At 44.8% G+C, this 18,907-nt stretch overlaps 1 protein-coding gene across 1 annotated transcript in view; it reads right to left on the reverse strand.

Moving 5' to 3' along the window:
* Window positions 1–2,806: 2,806 nt before the first annotated feature.
* Window positions 2,807–18,907, reverse strand: part of LOC142559556 (uncharacterized) — a 121,574-nt gene continuing 105,473 nt past the window's right edge. Inside the window, exon 4 of the mRNA XM_075671135.1 lies at window positions 2,807–2,898. Coding sequence (XP_075527250.1) covers window positions 2,812–2,898 — 87 coding nt within the window. The 3' untranslated portion in view covers window positions 2,807–2,811. The remainder of the gene's footprint in view (window positions 2,899–18,907) is intronic.

Here is an 18,907-nt window from a genome sequence, read left to right on the forward strand (position 1 = left end):
GGTATTCATTATCCGCATATTATTCTGTTCCGCAAACTCCACTAATAACTCTCCCCTGCTATTCATAGTGCCTATGCTATATGCCCCCACTGCTTTGTCTCCAGCCTGCTTCTTGCCTACCTTGGCATTAAAGTCGCCCATTAGTATAGTGTATTTTGTTTTCACTCTACCCATCGCCGATACCACGTCTTCATAGAAGCTTTCGACTTCCTGGTCATCATGACTGGATGTAGGGGCGTAGACCTGTACAACCTTCATTTTGTACCTCTTATTAGGTTTCACAACAAGACCTGCCACCCTCTCGTTAATGCTATAGAATTGCTGTATGTTACCAGCTATGTTCTTATTAATCAGGAATTCGACTCCTAGTTCTCGTCTCTCCGCTACGCCCCGGTAGCACAGGACGTGCCCGCTTTTTAGTACTGTTTATGCTTCTTTTGGCCTCCTAACTTCACTGAGCCCTATTATATCCCATCTACTGCCCTCTACTTCCTCCAATAGCACTGATGGACTCGCCTCACTAGATAACGTTCTATCGTTAAACGTTGCCAGGTTCGTATTTCAATGGCGGCCTGTCCGGAGCCAGGGATTCCTAGCACCCTCTGCTGCGTCGCAGGTCTGACCACCGCTGTGGTCAGTTGTTCGCAGCTGCTGGGGACTGAGGGCCGGAGTTTGATTGTTGTGTTCATATAGGAGGTTGTGACCAAGTACTGCACCAGGGTGGCCAATCCTGCTCTGGTGAGGGAGTGCGTTACCGGTTCTGGTCACCGGGATCAGACCACACTCCAGGCCTGTTTATGCAATTTTATCAACACGCGGATTTTTTTTTAATCCGGTGGAAAATTGCCGGCACCGGGATTCGAACCCCTGACCTCTTGCACGCGAGGCGGGTGTTCTACCTCTACGCCACCGCTGCACCGTTGTCATCATTGGCCAAAAATCTATCCTGCAGAGGGACACGGGTGCCCTCGCCCCTCCGCGTGAGTGCTCCCTTTCCCGCGACCCTTTTTTTCGGGTGTTCCCTCCGGAGACTTCGGGCCGGACTTGTCTTGGGCAAGCCATTGCTTGTACCACGCGTAAACGATATGAAGACAGTGTCGGGTGTCCGAAGTGCTCCGCTCCTCCCCCGCAGCATATCACGCCCCAAATTCAGGCTGCCCCACCCCGATATCAGACCGAAATTTAGGTTGACCCACTCTTACACTGAAGATGGCCCACCCCAACACCATGCATTGTCTATGGAGCCCTATGCATTTCTATGGGAAAGGTGCCACGACTTTGCTACCAAAATTTCCGTGCCGTTTTCCGATACACTTTCTTGGGTATTTTTGTTTTGCTACTAGAACTAACCTTGGGAATGTTAGCCAGCGCCGCCACTCACAAACCTCGGCGGCGGATGTGGAACATCCTTTATGCTGCAGGTGCCACGAGTATGCGATCTTTTGGGGTGAAGGCAACCGGTCAATAAACCCACACATGCTACCTGAAGGCATCAACGTTGCCGAATTCTAGAACCTCGTTATGTAATGAACGAGAAGGGGGGTTAACCGAGGGGCCCGATTTTTATTAATCATATCATAAGAAGCCAACAAACAAGGACGCCAAGGACAACATAGGAGAACTTACTTGGACTTAATAATTGAATTAAAGAAATGATGAATTAATGACCGTTAAAGAGGATTAAAAAACAACTTGCCGGAGGCGGGGAACGATCCCACGTCTTCGCATTATTATTGACCAGTTCCCTTCACCCGAAAAGATCACGTACTCGTGGCGCCTGCGGCAGAAAGGATGTTCCACATCCACTGCCAAGGTTTGTGAGTGGCGGCGGTGGCTAACTCCCAAGGTTAGTTCTAGTAGTAGTAAAACATAAGTATATGGGAAAACGGCGTCGTGGTAGCTCAACTGGTTGGAGCATCGCACGCGTAATGCGAAGACGTGGAATCGTTCCACACCTGCGGCAAGTTGTTTCTTTATCCCCTTTAACTGCCATTAATTTATCATTTCTTTAATTCAATTATTAATTACAAGTAATTTCACCAATGTTGTCCTTGTTTGTTGGCTTCTTATAATATGACCCAGTCTTGAAGGAAGACATGGCAGATGCGAAACCATGTGACTATACACAGCAAAAAAACCCTATTTCGCGTCAAAGCCCATTTAGCCAAAGCTCCCGACGCTTCCAGGAGAAAACGGCGGACGCGCAAGATGGCTCGATTGAGACGCCAGCATGCAGTCGCCTATAGGCCTATGGTTTATGTACGTTGTGGAGCCCTCGCATCTCACGGCTAGAGGTTTCACTTAACCGCGCCACTGGTACAACTGGGAAATCGTCGCACCCTCCTCCTCCTCTGGTCTCTTATCAGGAAATCACCACGCACTATAGGTTATACAGCGTAGAACATACCTACAACCGCATAAAAAAGTAACCAAAGGTCAAGATCGCATCCTCAGAGCGCTCGAAACCAACACCTTCCCCCGTCCATCTGGAAACGACCACTTCACCCTAATGAGAGCAGCATTCCGGGCAATTTGGTAATCCAATACTCAATTGTTATTGCGCAACAAAACAGACACGGGCGTAAGAGAAGAAGACACACCAAGCGCCTTCACCCTGCACACCTTCACCCTGACACACCTTCAACCTGTACACGCGTCCTCTCCACCCTGCCTCTTTTGTGGAGCGCTGGGCGCCCTTTACAACCAATGAGGTTTCAATAAAATAAAACCTCCTTGTTTACGACATGGATCGGCGGCCGTACAGGACCACCCTTTAGTACACCCAATCGAAACCACACACCTGTGCTTTGGTTATCGGACCCCCTGGCCAGCTCCACCCTCGCAGGCCAGGATCAGTTGGTAGCGAGAGCCGACGACGCTGAGGAAGCCCGTGGTCTCCTGGAAAGAGAAGCCCAAGACACTGCTTGAACTATACCTGAATGAAGATGTTTATCGTCTCTCTCTTATCTCTATGGGCTGAGACACGGCGCAACGTCGCCAATAGGGGTGAAGCCGGGATTTTGTATTGTGATCACGTGATGGGAAACGCTCTCAATGTCGACTACTGTTGCGACGGCAGGGCTCGTAGCGCCTGGGAGCGCTCGACGCGGGGGGGGGGGGGGAGGAGAGCAATCGAGGGGGAAAAAAAAAGGAAAATTCGCCGAATGCAAGGCGCTCTCTCTCTCTTTCGACTAGTCGAAGACAGCGCTGCTCGCGGTTTGAAAAAGAGCGTCGTATTCGCCGTAGATTTGAGAAGGTATGCATATAGTAGCTGGTACGCTTCTTATCTATCTTGCATTCGGTGGAGGTAGTTTAGAGGTTGTGAAGGAAGCTCAAAAGAATTTACCACTGCATCTCTGCGTTATTGTAATCTGCAATGGTAATGAGATATATATATATATATAATGAATTTCAAACACTACCTGAGGAAGCACGGTGGCCTTTCGAAATGGCGTATGTAACCGGCGCCACTATAGATTTGGCTCCATTGTGCGCGTGTGACCGCTAGCGTATGCGGATTCCGTAGACGAAGAGAGAAAGTTAAGAGAGGACACTAGGGCAAATCTAGCCTTTCACACACACACACAAAATAAAAGCCTTCTTTTCACACAGCCGCTAGCTGGCGCCAGTGGTAAAAAAATTGTTTCTACGTCGACACACCGTGTTATCAGTTCCTAAAATCAGTTCCTAATCCAGCTACAAACTTTTAGCCACGCAATAAGTTGAATAGTTGCGACTGTACGTTCTTGTGGCTTTTCAATGCACGACACTCAGGCAAGCCTTGCCCAGCCGCAAGTCATTTGAAATTTCAGTACGTTTCGGTAGCGCGTATAGCCTCGTGCTAACTTCAGTCTCTCGCGCAGGAGAAACCTTTGCTGTTTTCGTATCGGCATCGTTCCTGCGCCTTGGTCGAAAGGTGAGACACCTATCGCAGAAAAGCCGGTGTCGTCGGCGTCCGCGGCGTTGGCCGTGAGCGATAAATCCCGGCAGGCACTTCATTAATATTTTTACCTTTCCTTGAACTTCAAACGCAGCGCGCGCAGCATAGCTTCAACAAAATCAGACATAGCTGGCTTTGCGTCTTTAGGTTTACAGCTTAGAAAATGCTGAAGGGACCATTTATTCTTAGCCAAACATTATATTAGTGAGGTTGTTCTGTTCGCTCAAGAGCTAAAGAACTAATTAACTAATTAAATATTATTAGCTAGAGAGCTAATTTCTCTTTTCATTAACCATGGAGAATAAATTCGTTGTGTGATTGTGGTAGCTTTACTTGTTGCACGTTTTTTATGCTTGGCAACACGTGCGTTTCCTCTTATTATGCTGCATTGTATTGCTTCCCCGTTACGTCAGCGTCTATGAATACGCTTGTAACCTGCACGGAATGACGTCACTTTGAGTTTGCTGCTACATTTAGTGCCATGTAATAAACATTTCTTCATTTACGGGGTGCCCCTTTTATGCGGCTCCGCAAGAAGTTGAACAGACAGCAGAACCACTAGTATTACCTTGCCTGTAACGGTACTGGTAAGTGCAATGTAACATTTTAACGAATTAAATCATTGCGCTTAAAAGCGTGCAGTCAACTAGCTCAGAACGATATGTTAAAATAGACGCTCTTGCAAATGTATGAAGGAATCGGGGAACCGTGCGGATGCCCATAGCCGCGAGCAACGCATTCCAGCATTCAAACTGCCTGCTCATATCGGTATCCAGGAAACCGAAACCGCAAGTTAGGGGGTTAGTCTTCCGTCTAGCGGCTTGGCGCGCTGCTGGGTACTATAGAAGAAACTATAAACTATGGAGCATGTTTTATTAGAATGCGAAGACGTCTATCCAGCGGTCGATTTAGGCACCACTGGCCTTCTTGAAGCCCTTGGGTTCAGCGAGAGCAGTGGAAAAATAAACATGTCCGCAATAGGGATTAGTAAGAGGCGATTGGAGGATTGGTGGAATAAAAGTAGGGAAGCGACAAAACAAAAACGGAGACGTACAAAAGCACAGTTCGCCATACGGGATAAGAAAATTTGGTTGTGGGAGTTCATAGTGTTTTTTTTTCTGATTGTTTAACCTAGGTAGGACATTAGGCGGTATAATAGCAAGAGTTGAGTGTCCAATCAAGTTTCTCAGGACACTCTAATAAAGTTCTTGTCACTGTCATTGGTAGTGCAACCCACCGCCCCGTCCCAAAGGGGACGCTCATAACATACATACATACATACATACATACATACATACATACATACATACATACATACATACATACATACATACATACATACATACATACATACACACACATACATCCGTCCGTCCGACCATCCATCCATCCATCCATCCATCCATCCATCCATCCATCCATCCTTTCTCTATGGCCGTAGCGGGTGTATCACCACACTCTGGTAGTGGTAGCGAATACCATGCTGCACAGAGTTTTAAAGCGAAGCTCGCTTTGTCTGCTGCGACGAGATTTGGCGCACGGAAAGGGGCATGTCTTACCAAGTGGCCCGATCCCGGAGGCCTTGTTTTCTTTCCGAAATAATGACGACGCAATAAAAGATGGACCGATCTCTGAGACTACGTAATTAAACGTGGCGACCTGGTTGGGCGACCTCGACACCAGTGCGAGATGTAAATCTTCGCATGGGTTTAAACCCTTCGATGTACACAAGAGAACGAGTCGCTTCCTCCATAAGATATTACGCCCATATCAAGAAAATCAGGAAGCCAGATCAACATTAGGGAAATTGTTTTTGTTTTGTTGAAATCTAGAAATAGGGAAAGGGGAAGAGAAAGTGGACGAGATCAAAGCCCACATCCTTAGGCGTGCACAGCATTTCAACAATTAAGCTAAGGCGGCGGCCGTCTTAATTGGTAAAGCACCGCGCGCTCAGTGAGGGAAATGTGGGTTCGATTCCCAGAGGCTGCGGCAAATTGCCACTGCATCCATTTTCATTTCGATTTTCCTTATTTTGTTTTTACAATTTAATTAAACTAATTGACTTCCCCGGTGATTTCTCGAACTTCATTGTCTATTTTCTTCAGCACAATGCGTTGGTGGGCTAGTTTGTGCGAATACATGAATACTTTGTTTAGCGCAAAACAACAGACACAAGAAAGACGACAGGACAAGGCGCCTTGTCCTGTCGTCTTTCTTGTGTCTGGTGTTGGGCTGCTGAGCACGAGGTCGCGGGATCGAATCCCGGCCACGGCGGCCGCATTTCGATGGGGGCGAAATGCGAAAACACCCGTGTGCTTAGATTTAGGTGCACGTTAAAGAACCCCAGGTGGTCAAAATTTCCGGAGTCCTCCACTACGGCGTGCCTCATAATCAGAAAGTGGTTTTGGCACGTAAAACCCCAAATGGTTTTGGCACGTAAAACCCCAAATATTATTATTATTTCTTGTGTCTGTGTTCTGCGCTAAACAAAGTAGTCATGGTCTATTTTCTTCCTACGGTTGCTAGTAGGGGTGTGCGAACACCTGAAACTTCGAAGCGAATAGCGTCCTATTGGATTCGATCTTGGAATCGAATAATCACTATTCGTACGTGCCGTTATTTTTCGAATATTTCAACACGGTCAACTGCGCCCAAATAAATATAAAATTGGAGCAGTAGTACGGTAAATTTTAACCCCCCCTCCCCCTCCGGGCCTAGCATAGATATAAAACGTGAGAACTTCCTTAGTGGAGCAGGCTATGCCACTTAGGTGGCCATACTTTACAGACTGTATAGCGATCATCTGCACCCTCTGAAAAGCCCTTTTTGCATGCGAATAAACTACTCGTTTGCTTCTAATGCTCCGTTTGCGCTTTTAATAAACAACGCTTCATAACGCACGATGTAGTAATCACAGAAACGTGCTAACTTTAAGGATGCTGGGATGCGAATATCGTTTTATATTATTTTGATAAGGGCCCTTCAGTATTCGAAAACTATTCGAAAAGTATTCGATCCAATTCGATTCGCTTCTGCTACTATTCGATTCGTATTCGATTCGGTCTGAAAAATCACTATTCACACACCCGTAGCTCTTGGTAACAAGAACTAGAGCGCCTAAGTTCCCCTTATCCCTCACGCTTCGATCGTATTCTTCATCAAGTATCGAAGACGAAAAGTAATGGCCTAAAGGATTGTGTATGAGCGAAAGCAAAGAATACACGAAGAGCCAAGCCCGGTTGCTATACAAGAAACATTCGAGCATGCTTCGGGAGTTGGTCATTTCTGGAACTCTGTTGCAGTATGTGTTATGGGTTGTCAGCATGCCTGCCCCGTACGCGGGAGCCAACAGGTAATTCGAGCGCCACTTCCCGCGAGGACCACTTCGCAACGCCGTCCGAATGCCTCTGGTCCCATCTCAAACAACCGCTCTCAAGACGCTATAGCTCTGTCACGAGGGAACCAACGCTTCCCTGTCACCGTGCGGTTTTACGTGTGTGTGTGTGTGTGTGTGTGTGTGTGTGTGTGTGTGTGTGTGTGTGTGTGTGTGTGTGTGTGTGTGTGTGTGTGTGTGTGTGTGTGTGTGTGTGTGTGTGTGTGTGTGTGTGTGTGTGTGTGTGTGTGTGTGTGTGTGTGTGTGTGTGTGTGTGTGCGTGTTTTTTTTTTACCGCCGTGTTAGGCTGGCCTATATTCGGGATGGGCCTGTGAAAACGGTTCGACAGCCACAAGAAATCGCTGTTCGTTCCCGAAGAATGCTAAGCGCAGTTATGCGTCGGACGTGTGATATCCCGCACTCCACCTACAGGCGAGTTTAATCAAGGTCACTACGTGGCCTCGTTCCGCCACCGGAACAACAGCGTTTGGGTTTTGGGATTATGATGGAAGCCGCCCAGAAGCTTCGATGGAGACCTATTGATACAGTGTGCGGCATCCGCGTATGTTAAAGCGAAGCTTCCTTTGCTAACCTGGGCTTCGCTGACCTGGACTTTGCTGACCTGGACTTTGCTGACCTGGTCATTGCTGACCGTGGCGGCGGCGGCGGGGAAAGAGGATAGAGCAGGACGAAGGAAAATATTTACGAAATGCACAATGTGGTAAAAAAAGCAAATAAATTAACAAATACAACAAATAAAAATTTGTATAAAAGCGACTATGTCAATACGAATAAAAAGACAGTTAGTTTGAGCGCGCTATTAAGGTAATGTGCATGCTGAAAGTGCGAGCGATGGTGGATGGCTGTTACTTTTTTCCGCATCAAAATGCGTTTGCAAAATGTGTATAATTGCCGTGCAAAGTGACACCTTGACTTGTGTGAGTCGGTCCATACTTAGCGAGAACCAAAAAAATTGCCAGAAGGAACTCTAGCACATAGGATATACGCACATGGATTAACCATTAAAAATCAAATTGTTGGGTTTTACGTGCCAAAACCAACGTATGCTTAAGAGCCACGCCGTAGTGGGGGACTCCGCACTAATCCTGATCACTTGGGGGTCTTTCTAACATGCACCCAACGCGCTGTACACTGGCCTTTCTTGCATTTAGTCGCCGTGGAAATGCGACCACCGCAGTCGGTATTCGATCCCGCGCCCTTCAGGCTTAGTAATGCAAAAATTCCAAAGCCACTAGGCCACCACGGCGGTTTATGTACACTGATGACGGACAATGATCGGCATGAATTTGCCTGAGCTTCATCGTTCTGGTTTCAAACGCCTTTGCTACCTTGGAGATATCTCCTTGGAGATATTTTTGAACAAAGCGCTGCGTTATCAATGCTACGATTCGTAATGATCACGCATGCGCGCGGGTGCTTTCTTCCTTTGCTTGTATTCAGGAAACTGCGAATGCTTAGGCAATTAGGAAGATAAAGAAATAAATAAAAAATAACGCCACGAGAACGTATGCAGAAGCCACAAGCCCGAACGTCAGACAGATCCATGAGCTACCTGTCGTTCCCGTGTAAGATGAGCGATGACAGCGCCAGAGCTTTCTCTATAGTAATTTGTGGGACATTTCTATGGTGAGAACGCTTTGTGTTGCACGGAGTTATTTCCGCGTTGCGTGAGCGCTTTTTGCTATTAATAGTGCTTATGCCGAAGACCCATATATCATGCATTTCCATTACGTTAATTGTTATCAAAAGAGGGCCGAATTTATCACTAAGATGTCTGTCTTCGCCTTGGCCACACAAGCGACGAAAGATATGGCAGCAGATAGCCTTTCCACTCTCCGCGAGTATGTGGCATTCCTGTTTGTGCGACTTCCGCCTTACTGAAATACCGTAGCAAGCCCAATCGCGTGTCACCGCTATGCAACATTCCCGAAGAAGTGAATAAAGAACCGAAAATAAAAATCGGGATTGTGTTCAATACAGCGAGCGAGAACGCTGGTATATTTCGCGACAGACGTTCCACAGCAGTGCGCGTACACCAGCGCAAACAAAAAAGGGGCGCTTCCTGCAAATCGACGGGCGCTTCTCTCTTCGCGTCCTTCCTCAATGCGTTTGTTATAACGTCTTCTTTTTCTAACGCTATAACGGCACTGCGACACCAGCGCCACTTGATCCACGGCGGATCGATCGGGAACGAGGAAAAGTGCGTTGGCTCTCCAGCAGCGGGGAGTAAGGGCCGCTTCCTGGAAGAGCCGCCAGACGAAATCACGCCACATTTTTAACCGGGCCGCCGGCCGCCCGTCCGAAGCAGACGACGACCTCCATTCGTGAACGTAGGCGTGAATCCGCGGGAGAAACCCGTTCGAGTGAAACGCTTTTGAAGAGACGACGTCGTTTCGACTGAACAGCATCGCTTCGGTTTCGCCTTTGCATAGGTGCGCGCGTAACGCCGCGAAGGCGTAGAAGGGTGGCGCGTGCCAGAAATACGTGCACGCGCGCTTCCAAAACACGCCACGGTGGCGAGTACGTGGACCCACGCGGCAGGGACTGCTTTGCCGTTGCGGATGAAAGCGGACGAAAGACGGAACGCTCGACGGTGGTGCTGGTGCTGGGGATGGCGGCGATAATCCGCTTGCCGTGCCTGTCGTCTGCACTCGCAATGGCTGGGCAGACGTGTTGGATCGGCACCATGTTTACAACTGCGTCTGTTCAGAAACCGTGCAGCATTCCTGAACCTAGCGCAGACACCGGCTAATCAGGGGGACACGAATTCGCAAACGTCATTTTTTAAAACTTGGTCCCTTGATTCACCGTTGCATTCATACGGGCCAATCACGACAACCAAGGCCCATGTCAGTCAGAAATCCATAATACGTTCGAACCACTCGGTCAATCTGACCCCCGATTAGGCAACAGGGTCTCTAGAATCCACATCGCTGCGCAGTTTTATTCAGACAGATTACACAGAGCCGACGGCGTCGCCGGCTTTTCGGTGGGCGTGGCCGCGACTCATCGACTGCCTAACTGGAAAGCCGGGGGCTTTCCGCTCGAAGAGTGAGCCGCTCTGTGCACTCAGGATCGGCTGATGCGATGTAGCGGTCGATACTGTTTTGCTAAGAAGCCGCGTGACGCCGTGACGCGAGCACTGGCAGTGGGCCGACTGTCACTGTTGACGCATGAAGCAAACGAGCGCTTTACAGTAGCAGACGACGGTTCAGGCGCGGAGTGGGCGACCAGACGAAGATCGCGAAGCAGTAGCAGATGACGGGTGCAGCGTGGGGACAGGAAGCAGACGAAATTCGCTGGAGGGTTGAAAGCCTAAGTTAGGCAGCGCATAATCTTGTTGCGATTGCTGGCGCGCCAAGTAGCACCTCCATCCTGCTTCTAAATCCGCTTTCGCTTCCTCTTCGTGATAAGCGTTACAGTGTCTCCGAACATATGAGTGAGTGTGGCACTGCGACTCACGCGATATCATACCGGACTATGAGTGGCTCATTCAGGGCAACCACCCAGCAAGACAAGGATGTGCTGAAAACATGAGATGGCTGTCAATATGAGATGAAGAAAGAGCCTAACGGTAGAGGTGGGCGAATACCAAAATTTTCGCATACGAATCGTATACCAATAGTATAAAGCATCGAATATCGAGTCAAATATTGAATAGTCAAACGCAGACGCGCATACGTATTTACAGCAGCAATATTTATTTCCTTATAATTAGGTACCACGCCTATACTGACTAGTCCCGAAAAGACAGTTAACTATTAGGAGCAAAGAATCAGTTTTAAATATAGGATCTGTAATTGTCATTAAAGGCTGTGCATAGCCTCTCAACATCTTTACGATCCTGGTTGCAAACGAGGTTTCCTAAGTATTACTGGCCGCTGTAATGTAGTAAAATAATGTAATGTAATGTAATAATGTAATAGTAATGTAAAAACGCTAATAAGAGGTTGCCGCAAAACGATCAAAAGTTGTGGAAAAAGAAAAAATTTGGCGGATGCTTAAGCTTCGCCTTTAAGAGGAAGCTTTAGCTCGGGCGCTCCTATCTAAACACATTTAAAAGGAGAATTCATTTTTCTCGTCAACCAATGCGCCAACTTGCACGAGGTTTGTTGCATTTAAAAGAAAAACGTTAAATCTAGCGACTTTTGATTTCTAATTTTTACTTAGGTCATCATTTGTTCATTAAACATTGAGGAAAATCGCAAATTTTCAGAAAACAAAATTATCAAGTTTACAACTCTTGAACTCAGCAATGAAAAACGATATCACAATTATGTGAATTGCATGTAATAGTGCATCTAAAGCAGACAAAATTTATATAATTAGATATACATGCGAAAGGAGAATTCGTTTTTCTCGGCAACCACTGACCAAATTTGACGAGGTTTGCTGCATTTAAAAGAAAAACTTGAAATCTAGTGACTGTTGGTTTCGAATTTTCGAGTTAGGTCGTCAATTTTTTATTAAAAATGGGCAAATATCGAAAACTTTCAAAAAACGAAACTATCAAGTTTACAACTCTAACTCAACAACGAAAAATGATAATACAATTCAGTGAATTGCATGTAATAGTACATCTAAAGCGGACAAAATTGATTTGTCACACATGAATATAAAAAATTTAGTAATAGGGAAATACAACTTTTGCAGAACCTTTGTAACCAACGTAACAAATTCACGTAAGATGTAAAATGACATACTGAATTTGTCCGCTTTGAATGATCTAATGGATGCCGTTCACAAAACCACGATATGAGTCCTTAATGCAGAGTTATGAATTTGTAAACTTCGCGCTTCTATTCTTTTTTAAACGGTCAGATGTTTGAAAATCTTTTTAAGAAAATTCAAGCCCTAGATCAAAATTCCGCTTCCAACAGTCACTAGAATTTAACTTTCTCTTTCAAATACAACAAATTTTATTAAAATCGGTCCAAGGGTTATCTCATATAAACGTTTTTGCGTTTTACATGTATTTGAATAGGCTGCTTCGGAGTTAGGCCCGAGCTAGAGCTTCCTCTTAAGAAGCTTTATCTGGGGTGCTCCTATCTAAATACATCTAAAAGAAGAATTCGTTTTTCTCGGCAACCACTGCACCAAATTTGGTGAGGTTTGTTGCATCGAAAATAAGAATTTAAGATCTAGTGACTGTTGGTATCGAATTTTTGAGTTAGGTCGTCAATTTTTTTATTAAAAATTGGCAAAAATTGAAAATTTTCAAAAAACAAAACGATCAAGTTTTTAACTCTGTAACTCAACAACGAAAAATGATAATACAATTCTGTGAATTGCATGTAATAGTACATCTAAAGCGGACAAAATTGATATGTTACACATGAATATGAAAAAAATGTAATAATAGGAAAATACAACTTTTGCAAAACCCTTGTAACCAACGTAACAAATTCACGTAAAATGTAAAATGACATACTGAATTTGTCCGCTTTTAATTATCTAATGGATGCTGTTCACAGAACCACGATATCAGTTCTTGATGCAGAGCTATGAATTTGTAAACTTCGTGCTTCTATTTTTTTCGAACGGTCAAACATTTGAAAATCGTTTTAAGAAAATTCAAGCCCTAAACCGAAATTCTGCTTCCAACGTTCACTAGAATTTAACTTTCTCTTTCAAATGCAAGAAGTTTCATTAAAATCGGTCCAGGGGTCATCTCAAAAACGTTTTTGCGTTTTACATGTATTTGAATAGGCCGCATCGGAGCTGGGCCCGAGCTAAAGCTTCCTCTTAAGAGTGGAACGCGATAGCATTCAAAGATCCCTGACTGCTTCTCACGCGTCCTGGCAAGTAAGCGTATGTAACCGTAATGTTAACCGGGAAGCACTCGCGGCGAATGCACGAAGGCGGGCTTTCTGGTTGAAACGCGGCCCCTTGCGTGGGCCACGATGCGGCGGAGGCGAGCGCCATCTGGAAGCGTTTCTAGGAAACGGGCTCGCCGCTTCGTGGACTCCGAGATATTCACGCGCCGGCGCGCGCAAACGGCAGACGCCGTGGCGCGTCTATGAATGGTAGAAACGCTGGAAAAGGGGTTTGAGTTTCCGCGTAACATAATTACGTTTTCTCATCTATCCAAATTACAATCCGACGATATCATGCCCGTAGGTTGTGTGTAAGTCGCACTTTACGATTTTTCTACGTATTTTAGCTTAAGAAATACAATTAGTTCAGTAACTTCCTTGCGCCACATGGAGTGCGTGGGTAAGGGTGATTCGAAAAACGCTTTGCTAGAACGTCGGACACGCCGACATCGGAATTTCCTTTGACACTGAGTCCTTAACGCTATCGCCTTAACATGCTGCTTAGACGCGTGTAAAACGGCCCGATTAAAGAAATCATACCTGGTCGTAGCGTAAAAGATCACAATGCGACATGAATTTAGGATGCCAAAAAACACAAAATGACAGGCTAGAAGCAAAACTCATATGTGGGTTTCCCCCGCGATACCCCAAAACAAATTCTTGAATTATCAATTTTATTTCTGCGATCCTTGGAAAACTTGGGCCGCTGTTTAATTTCTGATAACTTGCGATACTCTGCTTAGCAGACGGAGAACAGCAACATGAGTGACAATATTTCAACAGTCGCTTGTTGCGGAATATTTCGCTAGCTTCTAATATTCGAAAATAAACAGTTCCTTTTATAATACGAATGAGAATGGCTGGTTGTAATGATCGATTCGTATTCGAAACTTCGAATATTCGCTCACCCCTACGGCTCTATCTAATAGCCACAAAAAGGCGGCGACGACGCGCTTACGCGGTGGTTTGGCTGCCCAAGAATGTTGAAATTGACGCAACAAGTGTATGATTTTATGTACAGTCATGTTCAATGTGAGCTGTAAGACGGTGCCTGTGGTCGAAGGGGCTCCAAGAGAGAAAAGAAAAAGAAAATTGCCGACATGCAAAAAAGATTGTTTAATATATACCAGTAGTGCGAACGGCGTTCTCCAATTTTTCGTATGCCGGGGCCGCCTGTTTAGTCTTGAAGCCTCTTCGACCTCGGACACTACGTTGAAGCTCATGTCGAAAGTGACTAAATTTCATCACGTTAGCTTACGAAATAATAGAAAGCCTCACAGCTATCGGTCAAAATATTTGCGCTGCTTTAATCAATAAGATCAAAACAACACAGCTTCTGTGAACGTGAATGCAAGGACTATAACCATTCTTCTTATTTCTTTTGAGAAGGCAAATCTCACTTTCTGAATTTCGCCTATTCTATTTATTTATTTAAGGATACCTTACAGGCCCCTAGAGGCATAGTGTAAGGGGGGAGAGTACACTAAATGATTATACAATAATTAGAATACATATGTGAATACATATACAAAAAAAATACAGTGCAAGAAATGCGCTAGCTTGCAGTAATGTGGTTTTAAAAATTGTACAAAAGACAAACTGAATGCTCTTGAGCGCGAGAGGTCAGTGAACAAGAAATTTTCACAAAGTAAAATATAACCAATAGAATTACAGAGCGAGCGGGACAATATTTGGCCATAATAAAACAGTATTTACAGGGTAGTTGCACAATAATAACAGGAAACTCCAAAAATAACACGTTAGTTTATGTAGAGTTTGAAAATGCGTTGCTAAAAGATGCCGGAATTTTTCCTGGTCCCTCTCATAAGCGATGGCGTTAGGAAAATTGTTCCAGAGGCGAATGGCTCTTGGAAGAGCGGAGTAGTTAAATGAATTAGTCTTTCCGTAGACGCGCATGAAACTGAAATGATTGTACAGCCGGTGTGACCTGTAATTAGGAGTTTCAAGAGGCAGGACTGATGGTGCTGTATTACGGACATATTTATGAAATAATGATAGCTTGCAGGGCTATATCACGTAGACCATGCAAGGGCTGTAGTGAGAGGTGGAGTTTAATTTGTGTTATGCTTTTGTTATAGTCATAACAGCGTGAAATAACACGCGCAGCCCTATTCTCGATAGATTCGAGTTGATCGATCAAGTACTTCTAATGGGGAGACCAGACGGATGCGGCGTATTCAAGCTGAGGTCGAACAAATGTTAGAAAGCTAGTTCACGAATTATGCAACATGCGTCTTATGTACCCTAATGATCTTGAAGCATTAGCGCATATGTATGCAATGTGCGTTGGCCACAAAAGAGTCGAAGTTAGGTTAACACCAAGATATTGATATTGAGTATCATGCAAAATAGTGGTGTTAGTTATGTGATAAGGAAACGTAGATTTAGTATGCTTGCGGTTAAAGAGATAATTTTACATTTAGAAACGTTAAGCTTCATTAGCCAAGTCTTACACCAAAGAGAAATAAGTTCAATGTGTTTTTGCAGGATTGCATGATCATCGGCACATTTGATGGAACGATAAAGAATGCAGTCGTCTGCAAAAATGCGCACGTGTGAGAAAATGTTATTGGCTCAGTCAATAATGTATATTAGAAATATTAATGGCCGAAGAACGCTGCTTTGTGGTAAACCTGAAGTAACGTGCGAAAGAGGAGAGGAAAATTACTAACTGCTGTGAATTGCTGACGATTAGAAAGGAAATTGCGAATCCAGGTTAATGTAAGAGTCTAACTTAAGAGCAGATAACTTCAAAATCAAACGGCAATGTGCTACGAGGTCAAACGCTTTCGAGAAGTCTAGAAAAGCACAATCAGTTTGGAGATCCTCTTCCATGTTAGCACGCAAATCAGTTGTTAATTACAGTAATTTCGTTTCACAAGAGAAGTTCCTGCGAAATCCGTGTTGGCTAGAAAAGAAAAAAAATGTTGGCTTCCAGGTGACTGTAGACATTTGATGCAATTACATGTTCTAGCATTTCACAGCATATAGATGTTAATGATATTGGACGGTAGTTTTCCGGTGCGTGTTTATTACCTGACTTAAATATGGGTATGACCTTTGCTATCTTCCAATCTGAAGGCCGCAGTTCTGTCTCTAAAGATTGCCTGAAGATGTGAGACAGAATTTTGCTAGATGCTATGACGGTGTTTTTCAAAATTTTAGAATTAATATCATCATCGCTCCAGGATGTAGTTAGCTTGAGGTTATTTATCAGGCATGCGACACCTTCAACTGTTATTTCAATTGGTCACATGTATTTGTAGTTCAGCTCCGATGCATCTGGCAGATTAGCCTGATCTTCTGTGGTGAATATCTGCGGCACCGTTACTTTTGCTTCCCTTAATATTCCCTTTCCGTTTCGTAACAAAAAAACAAACAAGTGATATGCTTCAATACACGTGGAGCAAGTTAACATTTGTTAGATTTTTGAACCAGACTGTTGCTTTAAGGCAACTAAGTCTCAATGATTTTGCTCGGCTGTGTGGCTACAAACACTTATGCTGACAGGCCTGGTGCGAGGAATAACAGTTACGCGTTATTCTTCTTCCCGAGAGGGCTAATGAGCCTATCAGACTCCAGATGGCGTTGGCATGGCACGCGCCTTGGTACATGGATGACTACGGCCTGGTTACGACGGTATTAAGGTACAATAAAAGGCGAACAGAAGTGGGTCATTTCAAGTTTTTTTGCGTCCTATCACACTATAATATCATCCAACTAGCCCGCAGAATTAAGTATTGGTAAGAACACAGCCTACAGGTAAATACGCGTCCCTTGCAAAAAATCCTGCATGTATTCAATCGCATCTCCACAGAGAGTATATTGAATGCAACAAAATAAAAACATGTCGATAGGAAAGCTACAGAATGCATACTGTTAATATAACATTATGCGCATGCGCCCATACTGTTGTATGGGCGCATGCCAAAATGTAGAACGAAATATTCAAATTAGTTTAATTAAGGAAGTAAGCGATAGGGAGAGAAGCTTTTGGAGAACTAGAACTCACGACAAACGGGCACTATTGAATGTATGCATAGCGACTGAAGAATGAATTTAACAAAAAGAAATCTTTGCTATAGCTTTTTTTTTACAACTTTACAATCTGATGCGGGGTGCCTAAAGACTAAAAGATACAGCCAGAAACGTGAGTGTATATGGGATGTCCGCTGTCTTATGCCAGCCAGGGAAACGATGGGGCCTACGTTAGTAAATTACTAATTTCCCTTCAGCACGAATGGGTGGAAACAACTCGTTGATACTTAAGCAGAGGTTACAGAATGCATGAATGAATCGCTGAAATCCGCCTTTGTGGCAACATGAATGAATGGATGAATGAATTCATCCATCCATCCGTACATCCATCCCTGCACCCACCCGCCCATAAGTTCCATTCATCCATTCTATCCATCCATCCGGCCGGGATTGAAATTGATATGCGCTGAATAAAGGACACGTCCATACATATATCTAAGGCGCCTGCTCGCCCTGCCGTTTCCTCTGCTACCTTAGCTGCAACCGCAGATCCCATGACACCTACTTCGTCCCACGCAAGCTCGCGTGGCCACCAAGCGCAGCCAGTGGTCACCGCATTAACACAACACGAAAGCCGGATGTCGCACTCGGTATTCTTGGCGGAGCCTGATCACGATATAGTATACGCGTATGCTAAGCGGGGCAGCGGTTTACGTGCGTATGCGTGATATTCGCGCGCGTATGACGTCGATGATACTGGAGAGACAGTTTTAGTATTATTTTTTTTTTCTGATGAAATCCGAGGCATAACGCGTCAAACCCTGTCACATTATTTGACGCTGGTTGAAAGGGTAAGCGGAATAGAATGAAAGGATGGCAAGGGCGGCGACGGCATTGGAGCCGGACACAATAACGGTGGCGAGGAGGGAAAGACTGACATATCGCTCGAGCAAGAAAATCTACACGGGCACCTCCATAAGAACACGTCGCAGTTGAAGAAAAAAAAAAACTTTTTTGAAGAAGAAGAATCGAAATAAGCACGGAAGCAGCACTCTTACGAGAGAGCCACCTGGACCAATTTAATTTAATTGACTGGGAGGCTAGGAGGTGGCACGGCAAGAGCAACTTACATGACACACTATGGTTGATTCGAATTTTGTTTTATACGAAGATTTTTTAACTTTGCGGTTCTTGCAGAACTAACTTGGATGACGATGGAAATACTACAGATTCTCCGGCGGCTAAAGTTATTTCTCATATCTCGTTTGCTTGATGACGCTACTTAGATAAGCACTACAGGAAATAAAATTCCGGTTTCAGAACCGATTTGGTTGACGATGCAAGTTCCACGATACTCCAGAAGCCAAACTACCTATCTCGGAGCTCATTCAGTTCATTATGCTAGTTACATGGCACTCTGAGAGCTACTTTTTGCACCAGAAAAGGTTTGGTCGGTGATATTAAATGGTAGCCCAGCAGGTAAATTTGTCACGTAGGTTGATGATACAACTTAGATAGGGACTCGACGAGATAAGGTTATTCTTATCACGTAACTCATTTGCTTGATGATGCAACTAACGCAGGTACTCCGTCAGCTATATTTCTTCTTATCGATGAGTTCACTTGCTTTATGAAGCAACGTACATATGTGCTCCAGAAACTAAATTTCTTCTTATCTCAGATGTCATTTGCTTCATGACGCAGCTTACAAAGATACTCCAGGAGCTAATTAGTACTTATCTAAGAACTCATTTTCTT

This window comes from Dermacentor variabilis, chromosome 10, assembly GCF_050947875.1.
Source record: "Dermacentor variabilis isolate Ectoservices chromosome 10, ASM5094787v1, whole genome shotgun sequence".
In the NCBI taxonomy this organism is placed as follows: domain Eukaryota; kingdom Metazoa; phylum Arthropoda; class Arachnida; order Ixodida; family Ixodidae; genus Dermacentor; species Dermacentor variabilis.